This window comes from Scleropages formosus, chromosome 10 (genome assembly GCF_900964775.1).
Source record: "Scleropages formosus chromosome 10, fSclFor1.1, whole genome shotgun sequence".
NCBI classification, from domain to species: domain Eukaryota; kingdom Metazoa; phylum Chordata; class Actinopteri; order Osteoglossiformes; family Osteoglossidae; genus Scleropages; species Scleropages formosus.
The window spans coordinates 10,228,523-10,255,771 of NC_041815.1; the positions used below are offsets into that span (position 1 = coordinate 10,228,523).

Below are 27,249 nucleotides of genomic sequence, written 5' to 3' on the forward strand. Positions count from 1 at the left end.
TCAGGACTGATGACACGTGGCCCTCACCTGGAGTCCAGGTAATATCAGGTGACACATCCACCTCCTAGATCTCACAATTCTCAGCAGCAGCTACCGTGGCTTTCGTCCAAAGAGGAGGAGCTGCGACTGGTCTAGCGCTGCGGCTTAGCGCGCAGTCTCCACCCCAGAACCAAGCGGCAGTTTGTAGAGTCTCGTGTCGGTACGAACTCGAGATACGAACTTCGGGTAAGTGGCGGCACATAGCGCCTCCTGTGTTCTCCGGACATTTAAAGGTGACGTCACACATCAAGGTGTGTGTATCGCTTATGCTGCAGGGGACGTATATTAATAAAGTCATGCTGTATGCAGTTTCGATTGCTTAGAAACAAAGATAAGAAAGTTGAGTGAATGCAATAGCCGATCAGAAAGAGCGTCTCGCATTAATAGTGTCAGTCCCGCGATCATCTTGTGAAACGTCCTCCGCGTAGCCGTAGGTTCAAAGGTTTGTTTAACTTACTGGATAAAGGCTTCGTTACACAACTTAAGGTGGTAAAAGCGTTCTAGGGCTATTTTATTTACTAGAATTTGAGAATGAGCTGAACCACGTCGTTTAGCAAACTTTCAAGCAACTTGAATATAATTTAAAGCTCAACTTGTTTCCAGAACTTTGACACTTAAAAGTTTAAATATTTAATATAATAATTTTTACTGTTGAAAATATTTTTGTATTATTTTACTTTACAACAATGCTGTCATCCAGCTTTCGGACCCTGCACGGGGGCTTCCTAGGGCCTCGCATAGCCCAGTCTCCTCTGATACTCGGCTTATCTTTCCTGTCTCCCCTCTCTGATAGCCCCTTTTGCGAGCTTTCTGCAAACCGGCGACCACTTGTCAACCGTAAAATGTCCGAGAACGGCTTGGCGTCCCGACGGGGGAAGGTGCTCACTACTGACACCATGAACCCCAGTGTCAAGAAGGTGGAGTACGCTGTACGGGGCCCCATAGTGCAGCGTGCGGTGGAGATCGAGAATGAGTTGAAGAAGGTAAGAATACAGTTTTTCCTAGATGCAATAAAATCCCTGCCACTGGAACTAAATTACCACAGGGCTAGTTGTGAAGTTTGAGTAATTAATGGATCAGAAGAAAACAAACGTGTTTGAGCGTGCTTGCAAGCTGCCTTAAAATGTGATATTACCTTTTTGTTGTCAGGGATTGTATTAGCTAATACAAAATCTACAGTGTATGCATGAATGGAAATAATTTGTATAGTTTTGCATAATTTGTGTGAGTGAAATCTAATATTAACAGTATGTAATTAATTCCCACTAGTGACTAGGTCTCAAAATTGTCTCTTTCCATATTCTATTAGTTATTCTGTTATAATATTAAAATTTGTTGTTATTCACAAATAAATCAGTTGCTAGCTTGTAGTCCAGATGCAAAACGAAATAAATATATGGTAAAAATTAAATTTCAGAGTTCATTTATTCTTTAGGCTGCAAATATGACAGGTATGCAAAGAAAAATGTTAAGACTGCAAATGGCTGTAGCTTCAAAAAAAATTTGCATATGATATTCCCAAATATCTGTAAATAGTCAGATGAACATAGATAGCTCTCCACATACTCTTGTGTTGCAAATGATGTGATTTTGAGCTTAGTGGGGTTATATGAAATGTTTCAAATGTCTTGAAGGAAGAAGGCCAATTGCCTTTTTGTACAGACTTCAGCAATGTTCCTTACTGAGAGTAAAATCGCCCCAAAGCTGGCTGATTATTTTTGTTTACTTGGCAAAGCTGGCTTTCCAATGTGATTGTTGAAACATGATTGTAGGCTAAATTATTTGTCTGAAGGTCACCTTGCTACTATCATTACCTGTGCGTATAATCAGTAGCTGCAGAGGTACTCTAATCAAGGGTGAGGTTTGTTCTGTGACAGTCACTTAATAAATTTTTACTAAAATCTTACTGAGATCACCTCAGTGCCCAACTGTTGAAACTCACAGAGACATCTGTTAAGTATTGTGTGTGCGTGTGTCACCCAAACCCATATTATCCTACACACCTGTGTTTGACACACACTCTGACTGAAACTACTTGTCCTAAGTGGGGTTGCGGCAAACTGCAGCCTAATCCAGCAACACAGAGCGCAAGGCTGGAGGGGGAGGGGACACACCCAGGACAGGACCCACCAGTCTGTCACAAGGCACCCCAAGCAGGACTTGAACCCCAGACCTGCCAGAAAGCAGGACCCAGCCAAACCTGCTGCGCTGCTGCACCACCGTGCCCCCCCACCTAAATCTCTTTTGACTCAATTCCCCTGTCACACGGCACCATTAATCCTGCTCCATATTCTCACCCAGTATGATGTGTAGTTGTCTCTCCACAAGCTATGTTATTAATTCATCCATTCATACGTTGTCAGTAACCACTTTACTGAATGGAGATTTACAGTCTACACTTAACATATTTCAGTTTTCATGAAACTTTATTTGCTTTCCAGCTGATGGTTTAGAAAACTACTTATTTGCTTCTTTTTATTTTTTGTACTACTGAGCAAAGTGTTTACCCCGAATCCTGTAAAAATGGGAAAATAACTATTGTAGCTTATTGTAAAAACCTAATGTTATATCTTATCTTGACAACAGCCAAATAAATATACATAGTCAGCACAGCTATTTAAATCCAGGCTTTTTATATATATGTGTTTTGGTCCAAACTCCTCTTTATGTATGAGATGTTAAGGAAACATGCAGGTATATACAGTGCTGCTTGAAAGTGTGTGAATCCTGTAGGGATGGCCATTATTCTTGTATAAGATATTAAAATAAACTTATAAAATCTAAATCTTAAACATAAAATTAATAAATGATTATGATTTGCTCACCTGACTCTACTTACCTACTTGGTTTAGCCATATGCAACTTGGGGTTCACTTATTTTTGAACCTGCACACTTTCTGCTTTTCCACTTCATGCACAATTTCTTCTATAGGATTATATGGAATTTGCAATTACACACCTATTAGGTCAGATGGGAAAGCCTTGTTGTGATTAAATAATGATTTTGTGGTGAAACTAAGGGACATACTTTTTGTTTTACTTTATGCAGCATTTTTGTGCGAATGTGGTACGGGGTCAACCACTTTAAGGTGATCTGATGTATAATATATCTGCAGTAATTGACCTACAGGGGGGTAGTGGATATATCCCATGTGCAGCAAAAATGTTATACATTAGTATACTAGATTGTTCATAACTTGTGTGGTTTAATATTTGATGGGGCACAGTTGTGACCTTGAATAAAAAATTTAAGCAAGTAATATGGTAATGAAGAACCTAGTATTTGTTGTTATTCATTATGTCCATTATGTTGTCACAAGGATAGCTAGAGGGAGTGGTTTTTTTGATGGGGTAAAGTCCTGTCCTGCTGGTTAATGGACCCTTCTGCTGAGTGCTTTATTCTAGGGGCCAACTTCTGGTCGTGGAACCATTTAATGAGGGCTCACTTCTGACCCTTACAGGCTTTTGGAGTCCTGTTGAAACATGTACATATGCTCAATTTCTTAAATCTCGTATAGGAAACAAAGTTTACAACAGTAGACATGTATGTTTTGTGAAGTTTTAGGAAATTCTTGTAATTTGACCAGACTGACCACATCGTTGCTGGAAGGGACAGTTGTGTAACAATCATGCTGAAGAAAGATGGTTCTGTAATTGCTGTGGTGAAATTAGCTGTTGAAAGAAGATGGACAGACAGTGAGATGAAGAAACAGAGTTTATTTATTTATTTATTTATTTATTGTTTATTTCTTTAATCTCACAAATGTAGACGATGGGTGGCATGGTGGTGCAGTGAGTAGCGATGCCCTCTCACAATGTTTGGGCTGTTGAGGCATATGGTTGAATCCATCTTAGTCTGTGGAGTTTTCCCCATGTCTGTGTAGGTTTCATCTGGGTGTGCTGGTTTCCTCCCATAGTTCAAAGACATGCAGTTCACTTCAGCTGGACACTCTAAATTGCCCATTGTGTGTGTGCGTGTGTGTATGTGTGCGTGCGTGCGTGTGCATCTAATCTGTGCTGGGCTGGTGTCACGTCCAGGGCATACCTCTTCCCAGCCTTGTTCCCAATGTTTCCAGGATAGGCTCCAGACTGCTGTGACCTGAACTAGGACTAATGAAACTGTGTGTGAGGTATAGAGAGTGAAAACTTGTCTCCTGGTGAAAGATACGGTTTTCTATCTTACAGTTAGAAGGTTTGCATCCTGAGAGGAACATTACTGTGCCATGCAAAGAACTTAATTTGATTTGCTCCAGTAAAATATCAATATAAATGTTACATTTGTAAGAAATTTGGAAAATAATGATAAAATGTGGACCACAGGTTTTCTAATAACTGCATCACAATGAGAGACAAGTGAGCAATGACTGGAGAGGAGCCTCACTGAGGGGTTAATCCCATCAGTGCATAGTAATGTTTACTGGCTTTAGTCATTAACCAGGGATGTGGCTGACAACCAGATGATTCCAGTGTTTTCCCTGAAATATGTTACCTTTGACCTTGTCATTGTAAACAATTACAAACCAGCATTCACTATGCTACCGGTAAATGAATAAACAGAAATTATAAAGTCTACAAAATAAATGACTTGGGGCATTTCATTCATTAAGCCTTGGAAAGAAGCTGTAAATTTTTATACATTGAATTTTAGAACTCCACTTGTGACCTATGGGTACATTATTGTGGAAAGGCAAAAGAAGGCACTCATCACAGTTTTGAAAGTGTTTGTCATGTCCTTACATATGTTAGCTTTTCGATAACAGGAAGGAAATGAAAGCAGGTATTGTACTTTCTGTAAAGAAACTTGACCTAATAGAGCTCTCTGTGGGAGAGGCCAGATACAGCCAGTCACAACACGTTTCCATAGCTCTGTTATGTAATGTGAAACACAGGCAAATATGTACCTCTTAAAGATTATATTTTTTTGGGCAGTAGTTCTTCAGTACTGGTGAATTGGAAAGTTACTGACTGAGGCCAACTTTAAAAAGCAACTAGTAAAAATGCTATAATAGTGCACAATTTTTATTTTTTTTTTAATTATTTTGTGGGGTTTGTTGCTGTATGGTGGCACAGCGAGTAGCGCTGCTGTCTCACAGGCCTGGGTGGTGCGAGAGAACGTGGGTTCAATCCCTGCTCAGTCTGTGTGGAGTTTACATGTTCTCCCCGTGTGTGCATGAGTTTTCTCCAGGTACTTCAGTATCCTCCCACAGTCCAAAGACATGCTGTTCAGGTTCCCCCATAGTGTGTGTGAGTGTGTTTCACTGATGCATGGATGTGTAACCCCTTGTAAGTAGTGTATCTAGCGATGTAGTCACCTTGGTGAATAAGGTGTGTGTGGGCTGGTAACACTACATAGTATGTGTTGTAAGTTGCTTTGGACAAAAGCATCTGCTAAGTGAATAAATGTAAATGTATGAGAAAAGTAGTGGTTAAGTAGGAAATTAATAGAAAAGTTCCTTTTTTTTAAATTATGATTTCACTGTAATATGTGAAACAGAATTTTGTGAGGCTGAAATTAGGAGTGTAGACAAGGTGACATACATGTTCCAAAGTAGAGCAATCCCTTGCAGAAGTACATTGGAAATGAAGTAGTGGTGATGTAGCACAGCTCAGTCAAAACCGGTTTTGGTAAGAATAAAACATGAATACATGAATACGGGGGGGTGTTGGGGGTGGCAGAAAGCAAGAAATGGAGAAAGTGTGTGTGTGTGTGTGTGTGTGTGTGTGTGTGTGTGTGTGTGTGTGTGTGAATAACCAGCAGAACAGCAGACCCATTGTGGAAGCTTCAGTAACAATGACAATGGATGTGAATTGAAGTGGAGTCCCTGGAGTAGTTCTTTGCCTAGAGAACCAAACAGCACAAAGTGTATTATAACTGCAGCAAACTTTCTAAGAATATCTGCACACTTACACTTGTGACCAACGTTAGATGTTAAAATTGCTAGCAACAAGTTGTGCATAGTCTTACACTCTAATTTAACTGCCATTCAGCTTAATTTGTTTCCAAAAAAAAAATACTAGTGGGATAATGTTTGACCACAGTCAGTTCAATTTGCATTATGCTTAATTTATCAAATTCAGTTTGCTGTTTGAGGACAAAAATAGAGCCTGTAATTAAGTTGTGTAAAAAAACAAAACAGGACCTTAGTCGTAGGCCATAAATACATTTTAATGGAAAGTCCTACGACCCTTTTCACATTGTGGGGAAAAAAGGAACAACCCAAGGTGAGGCACGGGTGAAATTCAATAGGAATTCCTTACCCAAAGAAACACATCAGCCGTGGTTTGTGTAATCTATTGTATGGGACGGCTGTTATGCTTCTGCTATCACTCAAGCATAATCGCATTATAACACTTCACTTCGGAGCTCTCTGGTTACTGAGCTTAAACAATTCATCTGAAATCCAGTTATTGTACAGCACTGGTGAGATATCTGATCTGATCTGCTGTCTGCTTCTCAGCACAGCTTCCACCTCTCAGTCTGGAGGCCCTGGCCCTTCCTCCTTCTCTCCTAGTCCAGCCACTGGGTGACAACTGTGGCTCGGACCTCTCTGTGCCAGGCTGAGCCCATGCCAGCGCACTCCATGGAGGCCTTATTCAGTGCTGTGTACAGAGGCACTGTGAGCACAGCGAGTGAGAGGGGAGGTGGGGGGAGAGAAAGGGTGAGAAAGAACTGGAGGGAGAGAAACGCAGAGAGGGTAAAGAAGACCTTTGGAGTGCAACACTGAACATTTTGTTTGTTTTTCCTTTGACATTATGTACTATGATCTCAAAGGATTCATTATAGAGAGGGCATCAAGGTGAACCTTGAGACAAACCAAGCCTGTGTGGAGATAGGAGACCTGCTGGACATGCTGTTTGTCACAATAGGAGGCTTCCTGCACCTTGTGATCTGCATGGAAGTCACTTGACTTGTTTGTTGTCCCTTGCTCACTTTGTCAGTGAAAACACATTTCCTGTCTATGAAACATGCCTTTTTTTTTTTTTTTTTTGGAAGCCCCCGTCTGGTATAACCACATAACTGCACAATGGATAGAGTTGGCAAAAAAAAAAAAATCTGCAGACTTTGTGGTTTTATGTTTGCGATAAAAGTCCTCTTCCTTGGCTGACTGAAGTCCTCCTGTCGCAGAGCACCAGAGGGAGTATCAGCTGTTCTTGTGTTCAATTGGCTGCAGTTAAACAGCCCTGTCTGGCAACCTGACCAGTGGAACCACTGTAGGAAGGATTTTTGTGGTTCTGGGATTCAGTTTGGTCAGAATAAGTTGGTCAGATACACAATCTCTTCTCCAATTTGTGCATTCATGTATTACGCTGCTGTTGTTTACAAAGTTATTGCAACTCAGAGCTTCAAGAAAAACAGCTGTTTTATTGCTCCAGTAGTGAGTGTCTACCAAACTATGATATGAACAGTTAAAATTATGTCTGCCTTCGTAGAGTTTTCACTTTTTGTGATTTCATTTTGTATTAAATTGAATGACCCTTTTGCATTACTGTAAGGCACTTATTTTATTGTCAGAGAAAAAAGAATCCAGCGCACTAACTCAAATGAGGCTAGGGCCTCATCAAGAACCTCTCACGATGGCATCCATTAGTTTTAATTTGGGAGGTGCGGTTCTTATCTGTTTAAGAGGCAGTAATCAGATACAGCCACTTGACCCTTCATCTCCACATAACCAGATTCCTTTGCGCATGTTATGTCTTATATGTGACCATATGGACCCCCTTTGCTGTCCAGGATCCAGCCAAAGTTACAGAAAATAATTTAGTACAGTAATAATAAACTATAATAATAAAATAAACACAATTTAATTGCCACAAATTCTTTCTGTTCTCTTTGCTGCCACTTGTATGAATTAGATGGAATGAATGCTATAGGCAGTCTTTAGGACAGATTGTGCTGGTCAGTGTTGAAGTTGCAGCATTAACATCCCGAACGTTGCTGATGCAAGTTATACTTTTACCATTCTAGCAAAAGCAGTAGATGATTACTCGACAAATTGGTACACTGAAAAAGCAAAGGCTGATATCTTGCATTCGCAGCGTACTGTAACCTTATATACTGTACACAAGTGTACTTTTTTTGTAAAACTGATTGCAATAGTATGTATTTACTCCTTTTTAAAATTATTAGATGATTATATTTCATGCCAAAACAGTGCTGACTGAATTTATTTGCATGGGCCACTGGGATTAAAAAGGGTATACTATAGATTATTGATTACTTTTAATGATTCCTGATGCCCACTGTCTATGCTGCATTGCTGCAACTCTTGATTGTTTTAATAATTGTGCTCTGTTGATTATCCTGACAATTAATGGATGAAAATGTATGAAAAAATACTTTTATATTCTATCAAACAGCAATAAGAGGGCACGGTAGTGCAATAGGTTTGACTGGGTCCTGCTCTCTGGTGGGTTTGGGGTTCAAGTCCCACTTGGGGTACCTTGTGACGGCCTGGTGTCCCATCCTGGGTGTGTCGTTCCCCCCCCCGGCCTTACACTCTGTGTTGGGCTCCTGTTTGCCACGACCCCACTTGGGACAAGTGTTTTCACTCAGTGTGTGTGTAAACACACACACACACACATTTTCATAACCACTTGTCCCATACGGGGTCGCGGGGAACAGGAGCCTACCCGGTAACAAAGGGCATAAGGCCGGAGGGGGAGGGGACACACCCAGGACGGGACGCCAGTCCGTCGCAAGGCACCCCAAGCGGGACTTGAACCCCAGACCCACCAGAGAGCAGGACTGTGGTCCAACCCACTGCACCACCACACCCCTCCTGCGTGTAAACAGCAATAAAAAATATACATGGGAGGAAAAAAATATGGAATGTCTCTTAAAATAGAACATTTTTAATAAGTGACTTATTTAAATGCCAATATTAATTGTAAACTGAACTTGTTTAACCATTAGATGACATACTGCTTACAGTTTGAATTTCATAAACATATCTGCTGCAAGATACAACCTAAAACTAATGCATAAGAAAACTAAAATAAATAAATCAACACTGTGGGACAAGTGGTTCAGAAAGCGCGCGTGTGTGTGTGTGTGTGTGTGTGTGTGTGTGTGTGTGTGTGTGTGTGCTTTGCATATTTTATGATTTCAAGTTCTACTCAGAACAGAAAGTAGTGTAACATATTTTGGAGGTACAAGTTATAATTTAAGTAGAGCTCGGAAATAATATAAGCCTTACAGTGTATGGTTGCAATGAAATATGTTTTTTGGCATTTGTTGAAGAAAAAAACCCATGTCCAAGAAGATTAGAACAACACAGGAGAACACACACTCTGAAGTGTATAGTAGAGACACTGGGAATGGACACACACTCACACACACACTTACTGAGCCGGAGCCTAACCCAGCAACTCAGGGTGTGGGGTGGGAGGGGGAGGGGACACACCCAGGACAGGACACCAGTCCATTGCAAGGCACCCCAAGTGGGACTTGAACCCCAGACCCACCAGAGAGCAGGACCTGGTCCAACCCACTGTGCCACCACACCCCCCCACCCAGGAATGGACACCACTAAAAAATAAAATATATTAAGATAAACAAACAAGCAAACAAATAAAATGATGTTAACAGCCTCAGCTCTTGGCACAAGAGGAATTATCATCCACACCACTCCACTGTTTGTGGTTCTATGGAGACATGCATAATGAAAATGGAAGATGTGCACATAAGCACATATACCCATACATTACATTTATTCGTTTTGCTGATGCTTTTTCCAAAGTGACTTATGTTTTCATTGCATTAAAACTGATATCCTTATCATGATACACACTGTCTAAAACTACTTGTCCCAAGCAGGATCATAGCGAACTGGAGCCTAACCCGGCAACACAGGGTGCAAGGCTGGAGTGGGAGGGGACGCACCCAGGATGGAACGCCAGTCCACTGCAAGGCACCCCAAGTAGGACTTGAGCCCCACACCCAGCCCACAGTGGGACCCAGCCAAGCCTGCTGCACCACTGCACCCCCTCATCATAATAATTTTAGATACATCCATCAGTCCCTTATATTTGTTTTCTTCTATTTCATAAATAGTAAAGATTTGCCTTCATGATGCTGACATCAAAAAGCTACTCAACAACATCAAAAAGCTACACAACAAAAAGCTACTCACAATTATGTACCCATTTATTCTTGAGTAATTTGAACAAGGGATCAACAACTTGCAAGTGACATCTCTTACCATTATGGGTCCAGTTGACCTCCCCTCAAACAAATACATTAGTGTGAGTAGTTGGTAGCATAGGGGTTAGGGCTGCTGTCTTTGAACCAAAAGGTTCTAGGTTTGATCTGCACCTCCGTCTGTAGTACGTTTCAGCAAGGTACTTACCCTACGTTACCCTTACGTTTCACCAAGGTACTTACCCTAAATTGCTCCAATTAAATGACCCTGCTGTATAAATGGGTGAATAAGTATAAGCAGATTTCAATAAATACATTACTTAAGCTATTTATATAGCAGGATATTCTGCCATTTGTATGTTACTCAAGGGTACTGCAGCAGGAGTACTATTTGATGATGACAACTTCCAGTTACAAGGAAACAGCCACAACTACTTCACAAAGTAGAGCAGTTTTCTAACATGTCTGTAATAACAGATGAAGATATTAAATGCCAGCTCAATAAATTAGTTCATTATGGCTAATGAATTGCAACTTGGGGTGGTACAGCATATAGCACTGTTGCATCACAGTGCCTGGTATGCTTTGGTGTAGTTTCAAATCCATCTCGGCTTGTATGTCTGTGTAGGTTTTCCCTGGGTGCTCCTGTTTCCTTCCACAGTTCATAGACACGCAGGTCAGGTAAATAGGATGCTCTAAATTGCCCATTTTGTGAGAGTGGCTATCCTGTGATTGGACTCATGTCCCGTCCAGGGTGTACTTCCCCGATTTTTGTGTGCAGGTGATTTCAGGATTTTCACTGGACCATCATGACCCTGGACAAGTGGCTCAACAGAAAACCAGAATACACAGCAGGTCATTGGAATGAGGGCAGAAAACAGATGTAGTGTGCAATTTTTATCTTACACATGTATAAACACCTCATCACCCTCTCTAATATGAGTATTTAATGTCAATGCATCATTTGAATATGAAGTACTAACAGTGAAACGGAAAGGGAACACGAAGGAGCAGACAAAGAAAGTAACTGAGGGAGGATGAAGGCCATGACCCACAGTTTCTGCTTCCTGACTGGATGACACAGGAATTTTTTTATATATATAAACAGTATGAAAGGGGAGAAAATGCTGACCCTTCCCATTTTTAGCTAGGCTGTTTGCTTTCCTGATATGCTAGTGCTGAGTGATATTCATTATAAATTGACGTAGAAGTCTTGTTTAATCTAGAACGTCCAGGAGAAGTGGGCAGCCACTGGTACTTGGATCCACAGAGGTATTTTTTTTCTCCCTTAACTTTCAGGTGAGAGTTTTTGTTCCTTTTCTCCGTAGCCAGTACGCATACTTATAACTTTGATAAATACATTGATAATGTATTACCCTAGTCTGTATTCAACTGGGCAGCAAGATGGCACAGTGAGTAGTGCTCCTGTCTCACATTACCTGGGTGGTGCGAGGGGACATGGATTCAATCCCTGCTCAGTCTGTTTGGAGTTTGCATGTTCTCCCTGTGTCTACGTGCGTTTCTTCTGGCTGCTCTGGTTTCCTCCCACAGTCCAAAGACATGCTGTTCAGGTTCACCCATACTGTGTGAGTGACAAAAAGAATGTATTCCAGTGATGTATGCATGAGTGACCCATTGTAAAAAGTGTATCTAGCAGTGTGTCACCTTGGTGAATAAGGTGCGTGGGATGATAACACTACATAGAATTCATTGGAAGTTGCTTTGAAGAAAAGTGTCTGCTAATGTAACTGTCTGTTGTATTTGTTTCTTTGCCTTTGCTCAAGCTCTCTGTGTTACTGAGCGAGAAAAGCTCATATAAACGTAAATTGAACATGCCGTTACCTAGCAGTACAGGCCTGTGTTTGGATTAACAGTGGTTAAGACTTTAATTCTGTCTTTAACCTTGTTTGCTGAAGTCTGTCTGTGGTCAGATACAATGAACAATGCTGCAAACAGCATTCAGCTGTTATAAGTTAAAAGGGATGGGGTGTAAGCATTTAGTCCTTCTCAAACCTATAATACAACATCTGCATCTCTTTGCTATTGGCATTTTTTGTAGACCAGTTCTTCCAGATGTTCTGTCAGTGTTACATAGTAATATCATAGAATGGTTACACAATAACAATGGTTTATCCTATACCTTTTTATTTCCATAGGGAGCAAAAAAGCCCTTTTCTGAAGTCATCAAGGCCAACATTGGGGATGCCCATGCCATGGGCCAGCAGCCAGTAACATTCTTCAGACAGGTTTGTTCACTTCTCAGGCACTGTGATATTGTACATCTAAAATGAAGGACTGGTGCTCATGTCTTTGGAGAAAAGTGTCAGATAAATAAATAAATCTAAGTACAATGTATTCAGACCCCTTTGACTTTTCTTCACCTTTCTTAATGTTTCACCCTGCTCTGTATCAATCTACACTCAATAACCCATGATGACAAAATTGCAAACTTTCATAAATTTGTTAAAAAAAAATTAAATGTCACATTGACATATGTAATCAGATCCTTTACTTAGTTGAAGCACCTTTGGCAGCAATTACAGCCTAGAGTCTGATGTGACAAGCTTTCCCCACCTGGATTTGGGGATGTTCTGCCATTCTTCTATGCAGATTCTCTCCAGCTATGTTACTTTGGATGGAGACTATTGGTGGACAGCTATTTTGTGGTCTCTTCAGAGGTGTTTAATTGGATTCAAGTGCAGAAACTGGCTGGGCTACTCAAGGACATGCACATAGTTGTCCCTATGCCACTCTGGTGTTTGTGTTTGTGTTTGCTTTGTGCTTAGAGTCATTGCCCTGTTGGAAGGTGAACCTTCAGCCCAGAGTGCTTTGGAGCAGGTTTTCATTAAGGATATCACTGCACTTTGCCCAATTCAGCTTTCCCTCAACTATTACTAGTCTCACAGGCCCTGCCACTGAAAAACATTCTCACAGCATAACCCTTCACCATTGGGATGATATTGGGCAGGTGATGAGCAGTGTCTGCTTTCCTCCAAACTTGAAACTTAGAATTGAGACCAAACAGTTTAATCTGGGTTTCATCAGACCAGACAATCTTGATTCTCAGAGTTCTTTAGGTGCCTTTGTGGGTTTTTTGCTGAAGAGAAGCTTCCATTTGGCCATTCTTCCATAAAACCCAGATCTGTGGAGTGTTGCAGTCATGGTTGTTCTCCTGGAAGTTTCTCCATCTCCACACAGGATTTCTGGAACTTACAGTGACCTAATGGTTCTTGGTGACCTCTCTTACCAAGGCTCTTCTCCCCGATTGTTCAGTTTAGCCAGGCAGCCAGCTGTAGGAAGAGACACAGGTGTTCCAAACTTCTTCCATGTAAGAATTATGGAGGCCACTGTCTCTTCATATGCTTCAATACTGTGCAAACTTTTTTCCCCATTTTTAATAGCTTTCCTCAGAACTGTGCCTCAACAGAAATCCCATTGCTATGCTTTGCAGACAATTCCTTTAACCTCCTCACTTGGGTTTTGTTCTGATATACATTTTCAGCTGTGAAACGTTATATAGACAAGGGTTTGCCTTTCCAAATCATGTCCAATCAATAGAATTTAGAACAGGTGGCCTCCAAACATCGAAACAGCTCAGTGATGATAAATATAAATGGCATGCACCTGAGCTAAAATTTCAAGTTTTGTAGCAAAGGGTCTGAATACTTTTGTCAATGTGAAATTTCAGCTTTTTTATTTTTAATAAATTTACATGCAGATGAAAATATTAAATGGTTTACAGAGTGTAACAGTTTTAATTGTATTTTTATTAGGGCTAAATCGGTTCAAATGTCAGTGTACATCTCTACTATTTGCAAGATAAATCCAAAATTTACTCATTGTCTTTTGTTTTTGTTTATTATTATATGCTAAAATAAACCAAAAATAATATTTAATTGAGGGGGGTGCGGTGGCGCAGTGGGTTGGACCACAGTCCTGCTGTCCAGTGGGTCTGGGGTTCAAGTCCCGCTTGGGGTGCCTTGCGACGGACCGGCGTCCCGTCCTGGGTGTGTTCCCTCCCCCTCTGGCCTTACGCCCCTGTGTTCCCGGGTAGGCTCCGGTTCCCCGTGACCCTGTATGGGACAAGCGGTTCTGAAAATGTGTGTGTACATTACATTTATTTATTTACTTAGCAGATGCTTTTCTCCAAAGCAACTTTCAATGAATTCTATGTAGTATTATCAGCCCACACACCTTATTCACCAAGGTGACTAAATGTGCAAACATTTCTAAAATCCTGTTTTTGCTTTGTCATTATGGGGCATTGAGAGGAGATTTATGAGAAAAAAAAGAATTTAAACAGTTTTAGCCATAAGGCTGCAACATAAAAAAAATATTAAAAACAGTGAAGAGGTCTAAATACTTTCTGAATGCACTGTAAAAGTACTACTGGGGCTGTCAACAATGTTCTTCGTTCCATGGTGTGGTTTTTCCATTTCTCTGCTAGGTTTTGGCGCTCTGCTCTTACCCAGAGCTCCTCAACAGTCCCCTGTTTCCAGAGGATGTGAAAAGTAGAGCAGGACGCATCCTCCAATCCTGCGGAGGGGGCAGCATAGGTGAAACATTGCAATTTGTTTTTTAACATGTACCACTGCAGCATATCAGTTATGCCTTCCACATGTCTGTTCTAAAGTAATATAGCAATCATAAGCGGTTACTGTTCAGAAAACAACATAGCACTTGTGTCCCATAATGATGTAAAGCTGTCTTTAATAGGATAATATTTGGCATAGTATGTAAAGTAACAAGTAATTTGTAATATGTTACAGTTTTCAAATTAAATAATCAACAGTGGTCATAATATATAATGAATGGTGTGTTCCCTCGTACTGTGTCATCTCTGTCCTGAAGTGTTACTCTTAGTATGACATATAGTTTTTGCTCTCAGGGGCTTACAGTGCCAGTCAGGGTATAGAGTGTGTGCGGCAGGATGTCGCTCAATACATCAAGCAGCGTGATGGCGGCATCCCCTGCAACCCAGACAACATCTACCTCTCCACTGGAGCGAGCGATGCCATTGTGGTATTCATTAACATACCAGACTGTGTTTCCAACTGTCCCCTGTGTCTCTTACTTTCCCAGTGTTGCACATGTGTGTCTATAGAGATTATAGAGAGAGACTGTAGGTGAATGTGCTCATTATCTCCTTATAGCTCTGACCTTGTCCCTTACATTCTCCCTTCAAGACCATACTGAAGCTGCTTGTTTGCGGTGAGGGTCGAACCTGCACTGGAGCCATGATCCCCATCCCCCAGTACCCTCTCTATTCAGCTGCCCTAGCAGAACTGGGTGCCGTGCAGATCAACTACTACCTAGATGAGGAGAACTGCTGGAGTCTAAACATTGGCGAGCTACGACGTGCCCTAGTGGATGCCCGCAAACACTGCAACCCCCGTGTCCTCTGCATTATCAATCCTGGCAACCCCACTGGTATCCCTTCAACTGTCCCCTTACTGTTACTCTAGTAGGATACTAAATTGCTCACACTACCATCTCCATCACAGCAACCATAGGATTAACATAGTAAAATACTAGTTATGACACCACATTTGCAACCAAAGGAAATTTGACATTTTACCTGGCACAGATTGTGTGCTATCTTGAAAGAAGTTCATATTGTCATATATGTTACCACAGGCGGTATAATAGTTAAAGCTTTGGACCCAAAGAAGTCATGTTTGAAGCCCACTTCCTGCTGTAGTAACCTTAAGTCTATTTATCCTGATTTGCTCCAGTATAAATTACCCAGCTTTATAAATGGGTAAATTATTGTAAGCAGCTTAACATTCTAAGTTGCTTTGATGAAAAGGGACTGTGGTGAAAATCTCATGTCATGTACATTGATTCATGTGGTAGAAAGTAACAAATTAAGTGTGCTTTAGAATCACACATCTGCATCAAAGTCTCTCTTTCTGTTGATATAATGCACACATTGTATGTCACTTTGGAGAAAAGCGTTTGCTAAATGAATAAATGTAAATGCAATAAGAAGTGTCAGTTAACTGAATACATGTAAATATATAAATTTATCATCTAAGATATTTGTTGAAATCCTATCATAGTCTCTATGTTCCTTGCTTATAAATGCTGTCTGTGTGGTTATTGTTAGGTCAGGTTCAGAGCAGGAAATGCATAGAGGATGTGATTCGATTTGCGGCTGAGGAGAACCTGTTCCTGATGGCTGACGAGGTACTGTGGAACAAACCACCTGCTGCTATAGCTTCACTTTTCACTTTCTTCCTTTACTGTGCCTCCTCTCACACCAGTCTTTGTATACTCGCCCTCAGGTGTACCAAGACAATGTGTATGCGGATGGATGCCACTTCCACTCCTTTAAGAAGGTGCTGTTTGAGATGGGGCCGCAGTACTCAAATACTGTGGAGCTGGCCTCCTTCCACTCCACCTCTAAGTGCTACATGGGAGAGTGAGTACCTGCCTAGAGTATGTATCTCTGATACACAGGAGCAAGCTATGATTCCAGTCCACTATGGAAGCCATCAATGAATTTTCAGTTTAATATCAACACAAGGCGTTAGATACAATGAATCTAGTGACATACGGGGAAATGTCAACCTTCGTGAAGTAATTGATTCCTATTCAGATAATGCTTTTGTCCTGCGTCTTTTCTTCCTTCTAGATGTGGCTTCCGGGGAGGTTACATGGAAGTGGTCAATATGGATTCTGATGTAAAAGCTCAACTCACCAAGCTGGTGTCGGTTCGCCTGTGCCCTCCTGTCCCGGGTCAGGCCCTAATGGACCTTGTGGTGAACCCACCAAAACCTGGCGAGCCATCCCATGCCACCTTCATGAAGGTCTGATCTAAAAAAAACTTCACTGTGGAATGTTCTTACCATTTTAGACATAAGTGGAGCTTGTTAGACTTTATTATACCAAGACTTGTGTCGTTTATAGACGAGTTATATAATGTAATTAGAGTACTGTGTGAGAACTCACTCACACACAGTAACTGGTAGTCCAAGTCAGTGGTTGTGTGAAGTTATATTTAACAACAATCATGCAGTGATGCAAGATACAAGCAGTGTATCATCCATTCATATAACATGGTATTTATTTATTTTAATTGTCAGCAGAACTAGGCTATAGCAACATACAGATAAAATCAGTATACTGAGAAAATACTAATGCTTACGGATACAATACAGCAGATGGACAAAATGTTCCAACACTTAGAGGTCATGTACCACTCTCCAAGGACAGCATGGTGGCACAATGAGTCACGCTGCTGTCTCACAATGCCTAGCTGGTGTGAGAGGACATGAATTCAAGTCCCTGCTCAGTCTGTTTCATGTTCTCTTTGTGTCTGTGTGAGCTTCCTACGGGTATTCGGGATTCCTTCCACCATCTGAAGACATGCTGTTCAGGTGGATTTGTAACTCTGTCGCGTATACTATGCGAGTGACACAGAGAGTGTGTTCCACTGGTGTATGGATGAGTGACCCATTGTAAGTTGTGTATCTGCGTAGCAGTATAAGTCACCTGGGGTGAATAAGGAATTGGCCGATAACACTGGTGTTAATTGGTGTTAGTCACTGTAGAAAAAAAGTGTCTGCTCAATTAAGTAATGTAAGAAGTTTAAAAAAGTTCACGTTGGAAGGTAACATTTTATTTATTCTGAAACAGCACTGTTTTTGTACCTTTTCTAGTGGTACAGTCAAATCATTCCTCCTTTTGACCATGTATACAATTTAACTACTATACCCACCACCCCTCTCACTGTGATAGTATAAATCTGTAGGGGAATACAGTGTTTTAGGTTTTATTTGAAACAATATTTTAAACTAGTTCAGCAGGATTAGCAGTGAATTTATATTTTGCAATGTCATTATCTTTTTATTCTTCAGGATTGGTTGTAAATCCTGTCTCTAGGCCAGGGGGTTTATGATCTTAATGATCTGTTAATAAGATCTTTGATCTCACCACCCAACCCTGTCTTCCCCCACCTCTACAGGAGCGCACTGCTACCCTCAGATCCCTGGCAGAGAGGGCCAAGCTGACAGAGCAGATCCTGAACACAGTACCAGGCATCCACTGTAACCCTGTTCAAGGTGCTATGTATTCCTTCCCTCAGATCACCATCCCAGAACGGGCTGTACAAGAGGCAAAGGTGAGCCCATGGCAGCACCTTCTCAGTTTTCCTCCATACTTCCTTCTTTCTTCCCTTGTTTTTTCTGATTTGTATTAGTAAGATTCTTGCTCATGTAGATCTGGTTCCTCAAAGCAACACCCTACAGTTATATTACTTATTGAAATTTCAGTGTAATTGGTTTTTAGTAGGAGGTATGGTGGCGCAGCGGGTTTGGCCAGTACCCACTATGTGGTGGGTCTGGGGCTTGAGTCCTGCTTGGGGTGCCTTGTGATGGACTAGCGTCCCATCCAGGGTGGTTCCCCTCCTTCTTCAGCCTTGCACCCTGTGGTTCTGGGGTAGCCTCTGGCTCGCCACAACCCCTTATTCACATGAAGTCAAGGAACTGAACCGTGGTTGAAGTTGGAAAATGTTTTCTCCAACCCAGTATTCCAGAATGTCATCAGTGCTTCACTGTATTCATATGTGGTTGTGGAAAAGGTCATGCAATATGAATAAAATTAATGAGTCAAACAACTGGATAACCTAAAATCAAACAGAATGACCTATATTCAGTTCAAGGGAGTTTATTTTTATAGAGCCCACTTCTCACACAGTGTCACAGCACTGAACAAAAGCATAAGACAAATAGACAGTTGGCTATATATTAATTTTCTAAATTAACCATGTCATTATTAAAACTGTAAGTATGCCTACTGGCCACAGAGGAAAGGAAAAAAAACATGTAGGGAAATGGAGGGAAAAAAGAAAACCTCTGGGGGTCCAAGTGCCAGTGGCTGCCCACCCCTCCTGGAGATTGTAGATTAAAAAAAGACTTTACAGCTACTTATAACATTGTAGTTATGTGCTAACAACTTGATGTCCTGGTTCACATAGGCACATCATGTCCACCATGGCAAGCAATCATCAGCTTCTTGTCAACGTGGGGTACTGTTATCACGACTGTTCGCCACAACCCCACTTGGGGAAAAAGCGGTTGTAGACATGGTGTGTGTGTGTGTGTGTGTGTGTGTGTGTGTGTGTGTGTGTGTGTGTGTGTGTGTGTGTGGTGTGTACAGAATAAAAAATAGTACAGCAAACCAGAATTACATTGTCATTAATATGCCAGGGTGAACATATAAATCTTAAGCCTGGATTTAAAGGCTGAAGCACATGGGGAATTCCTTACAATAACTTAAAGACTATTCCAAAGTTTAGGTGCCCTATAGCTGAAGACATGCCCTCCTACTGAGATCTTATTGATCGCAGGTACTTTAAGGTAACCCGCATTCAATTCATTTTATTTTTATAGAGCGCTCTTCTCACGCAGTGACACAGAGTGCTTTAACACAGGTATAAGGCAAGAAAAACAAATACATCAGATAAGAAACAAAGAAACTACATTGTTGTGCATTCAATGAATGAAGACATATTGGAATATAACAATCAATAATCTCAAAAAGGTAAGCCATAGCAATGACATTTACTGCTTTATAGGTCAAAAGTAAGATTTTATAATAACTCTAAACGTAACTGGAAGCCAATGCAACAATTTCAGTATAGATGTTATATGGTCATACTCCCTGGTTCTTGTAACAATTCTGGCAGCATTATTCAGCACACAGCCTGGTAAGGACAGCCTGATAACATAGCATTACAGTAGTCATATATATGAAAACCCTCAAAATCTTGGACCAAAGTACATGTGTTTGAAAAGTTGAAGCACACATTCAAACAGTTTAGGACAAGATGGATTTTAAAAAATTGGAATTATTTTGATGTATGTTTGTATGTGTGTATTTATTCATTTATTTAAATGTGCCAAGGTACCTAAGGTACTTAAAATGGAGAAAATCAAAAAAGTGGAAGATGGAGAAAGAGTGATAACTTTACCAGAGGAGTAGCAAATTACTTTAGCTTACCAAACCTCAATTTTTCCCATATCTTCCTTACTCATTACTGTTTGTATTAAGTCAAAGCCTCCACAGACAATGTTAGTTTATTCACTGATGTTAGTTTAATACAGAGTAGCACAATGGATGGTGCCAGTGCTGCAGAGCCCTTGAGCGATGCTTTTGATCATGGATTCAAATCCCACCTACTGGCTGTGGAGTTTGCCTCTTCTCCCTGTGTTCATGTATGTCCTCTAGATGCTCTGGTTTCCTCTCATAGTCCAGAAACATCTACCGTATGCAACAGAAGTGAACACACCCCTGTGGAATATCACTTAAATGTCAAATGATTCAAAATTGTATCACCTCGCAGTAATTGCATTATTTCTAAGTTGATAAGTAGGGTATTTGCTCTTATGTAAAATTAAAAACTAGCAGTTTAGATTTAATATATTGAACACACAGGCCCCACAATAGGAACTCAATGCAACAAAAGTCAGTAAACCTTTCATTACTGATATTCAGATCTTTTATTTTTTCAATACTTTGTATGTCCAACCTTTATTTTTGATGGCAGACTCAGTCCTCCTCTCGTGTGAACACCAGAACTTTCTCAATTTTGGACCTATGGACTACGTTTATCTAAATGTCTGCACCATGGCTCCACATGGAAAAGAATGCAACTAAAAATGAGTTTGAACACAGCTGCAGCATTAATCAGGAGGTATAGAACAAGCTATAGTACCACTAATCAGAGCCACAGTGGCCGTCCTCTTAAAATGATGCCACGGACAGTGCACTTCTTGCGCAATCTAGCTCTGAAAGATGGGCAAGTGCTTCAGACTTGCCACAGGGGTTATCATTGGAAATCAGAGTTTATGTGACAGCTCTGACAGTGTGAAGGACATTGCATAATGTCAATCTGTATTGATGGCGTCCAAGAAAAAAATCTTTGCTTGCTCTTTGGCACAAAACTGCAAGAATAAACTTTACTAATGAACATGAGAAGAAACCTCAAATACTGGGAGCACATTCTTTTGGTCAGATGAGACCAAGATAAATTTGTTTGGCTCAGATGGGGTCCAGCATTTTTGGCATGAACCTGGCCAGGACTATCACAGTGAATGCATAGTCCTGACAGTGAAACATGGAGGTGGGAGTGTGATGATATGGAGCTACATGAATGCAAAAGGTCTTGGGGAGATGCCATTTATAGATGACATCTTGAATGCTTGTGGATATACCAAAATACTGGCTGACAAGATGACTCCCAGCCTCCAGAAGCTTGGCAGGAGAGGAATATTCCAGCATGATACCAATCCAAAGCACACCGCCAATATCACGCAAGAGTTTCTAAAGAAGAACAAAGTGAAAATTATGACCTGGCCAAGTATGTTGCCTGACTTGACTCCAATAGAGCACATTTGGGATATTTTAAAGAGAAAGGTAAAGCAACACATTGTCTCAGAGACAACACAATTATCTCTGAAGAATTGCAGAAGATCTCTCAAGAAATTTGCGCAACACTGGTATCCTCCATGCTGAGAAGGATTGAGTCTGTCATCAAAAATAAAGCTGGACATAGAAAATAAAAGATTTGAATCTCCGTACTGAAAAGTCAGGGGGGTGTGGTGGCGTAGCGGGTTGTACCGAGTCCTGCTCTCCAGTGGGTCTAGGGTCCAAGTCCTGCTTTGGGTGCCTTGTGATGGACTGGTGTCCTGTCCTGGGTGTGTCCCCTCCCCCTCCAGCCTTGCGCTTTGTGTTGCTGGGTTAGGCTCTGGCTCCCTGCGACCCTGTATAGGACAAGTGGTTCAGATGGTGTGTGTAATGAAAGGTGTACTGACTTTTGTTACGTTGAGTACCTATTGTGGGGCCTGTATTTTTTAATATAGGAGATCTAAACAGTTAAGTTTGATCTTTTTCATAAGAGCAAATACCCTACTTGTCAACTTATAAAAAATGCAATTACTGAGAAGTGATCCAATTTTGAGTGGGTGGGTGCGGTAGTGCAGTGGGTTTGGCCAGGGCCTGCTCTCTGGTGGGTCTGGGGTTTGAGTCCTGCTTGGGGGTGCCTTATGGCAGACTGGCGTCCCGTCCTGGATGTGTCCCCTTGTGCCCTGTGTTGCCGGGTTAGGCTCTGGCTTACCGCAACCCCACTTGGGACAAGCGGCTTCAGAATGTGTGTGTGTGTGTGTGTGTGTGTGTATGTGTGTGTGATACAATTTTGAATCATTTGATGTTTAAATGATATTGCAGAGGGGTGTGCTCACTTCTGTTGTATGCTGTATTTCAGGTGACCCTTAATTGTGACCCTGTGTGTTTCACTGTGTAAGTGTATGTGTTCCATTACTTTATTGTGTGCAGTGTGTCTAGTATTGTAATTAACCCTGGACAAAGGCGTCAGCTAAATATGAATAAACAATTATTAAATAATAATATCCAGAATGACATCTGAGAGATGTCTGGTTAGATTTGAACTGAGGACAATCAAGAGTGCAAGACAGAAAACAGGTTTAACGAGTGAATGTAAAAGCACACAGATGGTATGACATCAGCAGCTATCACTGCCATCATCATTTAAGGAACCATTTTTGTGTACATATATGTAAATATACAATGTGAAGGATCTAATATGTAATATTAATATATGAATTTATTTTAATCAATCAGAATAATGAAACCATTTTCTGGAATCATGGTTTGTGACCAAATTGATCTTCAGAGTGATAAATTCATGTCTTTCCTGGAAACCATTCAAGTGGTGATTTATTGAAAGTATTCTGCACATATCTTGCTGTTCTTACTATTAGTCACAGTGGTGCTCAAGTATTAATAAATCATTCATCTCTCCATATAGGAGAAGGGTCAGGCCCCAGACATGTTTTACTGCATGAAGCTGCTGGATGAAACTGGCATCTGTGTGGTCCCAGGGAGCGGTTTTGGCCAGAAAGAAGGAACCTACCATTTCAGGTGCATTCCAAAAGTTTCTAAACCTCATATTGCATTCCAAGACCATGTCATAACAAGGTCATTACTTGCACAGTCTTAGTTTTGACCAGTCAAATACCTACTACTTTGACTGCATCCCAGAATCTTTCTCCATCTTGCAGCAGCTAAGAAAGCTAAGGCAGCAACCTTGTATATTTACTATAAAGCTGAGTGTTGTGCTCACTCTTTGCTGATACTGGTCTGTTTTGTTCACTGGTAAAGGGGAGGGACTACAAGCAATACAATTTCTGCAGCTTCTCCCTTTTAGACATCTCATAATCGCATCAGAAAAGTGTTTATTTTAAAGCCATAGGTGACTTCAATATCGTTGCATTTTTTTTTTTACCCAGTTTATCACATTTTCTAGTTCCATCTTTTTCTTCCGTCATTCCACCACAATAACATTGCATATTGGTATACATAGCCTAACTGAAACTTGCAGATCAAGCTGTTGTGTGACGCAATTGGCTTTTTTTCTTGCCTGACACACATATAATAAAACTTTTGCTAAGAGCAAGAAGTCATACCAATCTTGGCTAATGTGTTTTGGTCACATTCCACAGACATGTTAAGTGGAAAATTACCTTCTTCAACCACTCCTATCCTGTTTATGCACAGTGGGAATTTGTCTGAAGGTCCTTCTCTTTGTGGTAATCACCCAGCATGAAAATAAAGGGCGAGCTGAGAAAGAACTAATTCAATTTATTAATTTAACACATAAATTGACCATTGTTTCCCCACAGCCGAGGGGGTGCGGTGGCGCAGTGGGTTGGACCACACTCCTGCTCTCTGGTGGGTCTGGGGTTTGAGTCCCGCTTGGGGTGCCTTGTGACGGCCTGGCGTCCCGTCCTGGGTGTGTCCCCTCCCCCTCTGGCCTTACGCCCTGTGTTACCGGGTAGGCTCCGGTTCCCCGCGACTCTGTATGGGACAAGCGGTTCTGAAAATGTGTGTGTGTGTGTGTTTCCCCACAGAAGTGAATAAATATGAAATTGAAAAACATCATATAAATTTCATATTCCTGTGAAAAAAAACACCTTTGAGTGCAGATTGACCCATAAAATTTGAATCTGAAATTCCTTTGCAGGCTTTGTCTTAAAATTTTACTGGGAGAATTAGATATTTGCATAGGATTAATTTTGTAAATATTTTTTTTGCCAATTAGGTTCTTTTGCTTTGTACAATTTAAAAGTGAATATTTTTCTTTTAATACTTGCTTAACAGAGCCTGTGTGGTTTCTGTCATTTCAGTTTCACTTGTTGTTTGTGGAGCACATATAAAACTAAATAAAACAAGAGAAATTAAAGTGGAAACTGCATTTTTTAGCTTAACTTTATCAAATTTAATGTGATGTGACTGCCACCTAGAGTTAACACTAATCATAACCAGTGATGTATACACACACACACACACACACACACACACACACACACACACACACACACACACACACACTGCCATATTTGCCAGACTCAGAGGCAGTATCTTAAACTTACCACTCTGTCATCCTTTTGTGTCCAGAATGACCATCTTGCCTCCTACTGACAAGCTGAAGATCCTCCTGCAAAAGGTGAAAGAGTTCCACATGGGCTTCACAGAACAGTTCTCTTAGTGTCCATTGTCCCCAGTGCAGGGAGATGGTAACAGACACACAGGCTGTCACCAGTCATCTCTGTCAAGTGCCTGTTCCTATGGGGTTTCTTCGTACACTGAGATGAACTTTTGCCTTTCATGCTCTTCATGGCACCTTGTAGATTGTCAGTCCACATCAACTGGTTGTGACAAACAAGGTTCACTATTTCTTTGCACACTTAATCTTCACTGGAGTTTGTTTGGAATTGATTATCACTTCAAAGAATATGCGCACATTGGGCATTCAGAATAAATTGTGTATGTGTGTGTGCGCTTGTGTGTTAGAGAAAAATATTGTGTGAGACTGACTTTGTGCACAGATACAGACAATTGCTCCTTACTCTATATTCTGTACTGATGCTCAAGTTGCTCATTGAACTTATTCCCAGGATGGATAGATCCTGTCTCAGTGATCAAGTTTAGCAACCTCCACTGCACAAAAGTTGCAGGCATTTACAAGTGTTGCAGCATATAAATTACTGAAATATCATATCCACAATGCAAAGGAAAGATACATGTTTCCCTAGTGTTATTCATGTATGCTAAAATAATTTTAAGAGTGACTGTAGTGTTACATCATTAAAATATGTGTGACTCGTATCGTGTGACAGAATTCAAGCTGTGTATAACATTTACACAGGATCTGTACATTTAGCTGAATTCAGTGTGTTCTCAAAGGTCAACAAAACCGATCTGAACCAAACAAAATATGTTTTTAATTATATCATATTCTTTCTCATATGGGGGGGGTGCGGTGGCACAGTGGGTTTGACTGGGTCCTGCTCTCTGGTCGGTCTGGGGTTCGAGTGCCGCTTGGGGTGCCTTGCAACGGACTGGCGTCTTATCCTGGGTGTGTCCCCTCCCTCTCCAGCCTTGTGCCCTGTGTTGCTGGCTAAGGCTCCAGCTCATCACCACCCCGCTTGGAACAAGCGGTTTCAGACAGCATGTGTGTATGTGTTTCTCTTTCTGGCATACATGCCATTTAAACCGTTATCACAACATTGTGACATAAATACAATTCAGTTTAAAGAATGCTGACTTTAAAAAAATAATAAAAATACTGCAGTAGAATGTAATTATATGAAATGGTACTATAAGTCTATTAATAAAGAACCCAGTGATTAACAGTTATAAAGCAACCAGAATTGCCATATTAAAATGTCAGTTTTAAGAGGTAAAATACATTGTTTTAAATGGAAATAAAAAAAAAAAAAAAAAACTGATAAAGTAGACCATTTTTTTTTCCTTCATTTCCTTTGTTTCTTTCTGTAACAGAAAACCATTTGCAACACCTGTGAAGGGTGACATTAAACGGTATCACAAATAAAAACAGACATTATTGAATTTCACTGAATTTATATGAACTAAAAAAACCATTGGTTGGACAGGTTTTACTCTTCCAGAACAAGTGACAGAATGAAAGGATTTCAGGTAGTGTTCTGGGTCAAGTGTTTCAGTTATGTTGGGTGCTTTTGTGTTTCTCTTGAATTCTTTCTTCAAGGTTATTCATATTCAATCTTCTGAGGCTTTGACGATTAAGATGTTATTTAAAGAGCCAAGTACTGTAGCCTAAGTTAGTAGAGGAAGTTGAGTAAATTGAAGGTTAACTCTGAGGACTCCTTCTAAAAAGGTGAACCAGTAATCCTTATATATCTGAGGTATGGAGGGTTTCACCTGAAGTCCAGCACCCTGAGACTGAACGATAAAGCGAAAAGAGGGGGGCCAAGGGTTAGTGAGTGTCAGAACCACTATCCAGGATGAAAAAAAAGGAGCATCCAAGAGTACATCAGGAAGATGCCCCCCAGGAAAAATAGCTGAGTACCTCAGGCAGCAGAAGACAGAGGGTGATGAGGAAGAAGAGGAGGCTCCATGGAAGACCAAGCCCCTCCACGGGCTCTACCATCGACAGATAGGGGGAGTGGCTGACATCAAGAAATCCTACCAGTGGCTGGAAAAAGCCAGGCTGAAGGACAGCGCAGAGGCTCTGATTATGGCAGCACAAGAACAAGCTCTAAGTACCAGATCCATAGAGGCCAGGGCCTACCATAACAGACAGGACCCAAGGTGCAGGCTGTGCAAAGACACCCCTAAAACAGTCCAGCACATAGTAGCAGGGTGTAAGATACAAGCTGGGACAGCATACACTGAGAAGCATAACCAATACTGGCATACTGTACAGGAACATCTATGCAGAATATGGTCTGGAAGTCCCCAAGTCCAACTGGGAGACGCTAAAGGTGTTTGAAAACAGCAGAGCTAAGGTCCTGTGGGACTTCAAGTTCCAGACTGACAAGCAGTTGCTGGCAAACCAAAAAGACATAGTGGTGGTCAACAAGGAGGAGAAGAGGGTAATTGTGATAGATGTAGCAATCCCAAGTGATAGAAATATCAGAAAGAAGGAGGATGAGAAGATCGAGAAGTACCAAGAGCTGAGGAAAAATTGGAATGGATGTGGAAGGTGAAGTCCAGAGTGGTCC

The 27,249-nt window shown here is 41.0% G+C and overlaps 1 protein-coding gene across 6 annotated transcripts; it reads left to right on the top strand.

Annotated features, from left to right (window-relative positions):
- On the top strand, positions 1-25,538 carry gpt (glutamic--pyruvic transaminase). Of its 6 annotated transcripts, none has more exons than XM_018758857.2 (12): positions 1-225; positions 833-1,022; positions 12,337-12,426; positions 14,628-14,736; positions 15,069-15,202; positions 15,367-15,610; positions 16,290-16,369; positions 16,468-16,604; positions 16,818-16,992; positions 18,150-18,305; positions 23,013-23,125; positions 24,662-25,538. In XM_018758857.2, exons 2-12 carry the CDS (start codon positions 882-884, stop codon positions 24,750-24,752), a joined length of 1,470 nt encoding a protein of 489 aa, XP_018614373.1. In that variant the 5' UTR covers positions 1-225; positions 833-881; the 3' UTR covers positions 24,753-25,538. The 6 variants fall into 6 exon arrangements, with proteins under 6 accessions (XP_018614373.1, XP_018614374.1, XP_018614375.1 ...); XM_018758858.2 differs by having other exon boundaries at positions 216-290; XM_018758859.2 differs by lacking the exon at positions 1-225 and adding an exon at positions 347-481.
- Positions 25,539-27,249: the final 1,711 nt, after the last annotated feature.

Coding starts and splice junctions, on each gene's coding strand:
- gpt (XM_018758855.2), top strand. CDS start 726: ATGCTGTCATCCAGCTTTCGGACCCTGCACGGGGGCTTCCTAGGGCCT. Junction 1,023..12,336: donor TCGAGAATGAGTTGAAGAAG/GTAAGAATACAG, acceptor TTATTTCCATAG/GGAGCAAAAAAGCCCTTTTC. Junction 15,611..16,289: donor CAATCCTGGCAACCCCACTG/GTATCCCTTCAA, acceptor GGTTATTGTTAG/GTCAGGTTCAGAGCAGGAAA.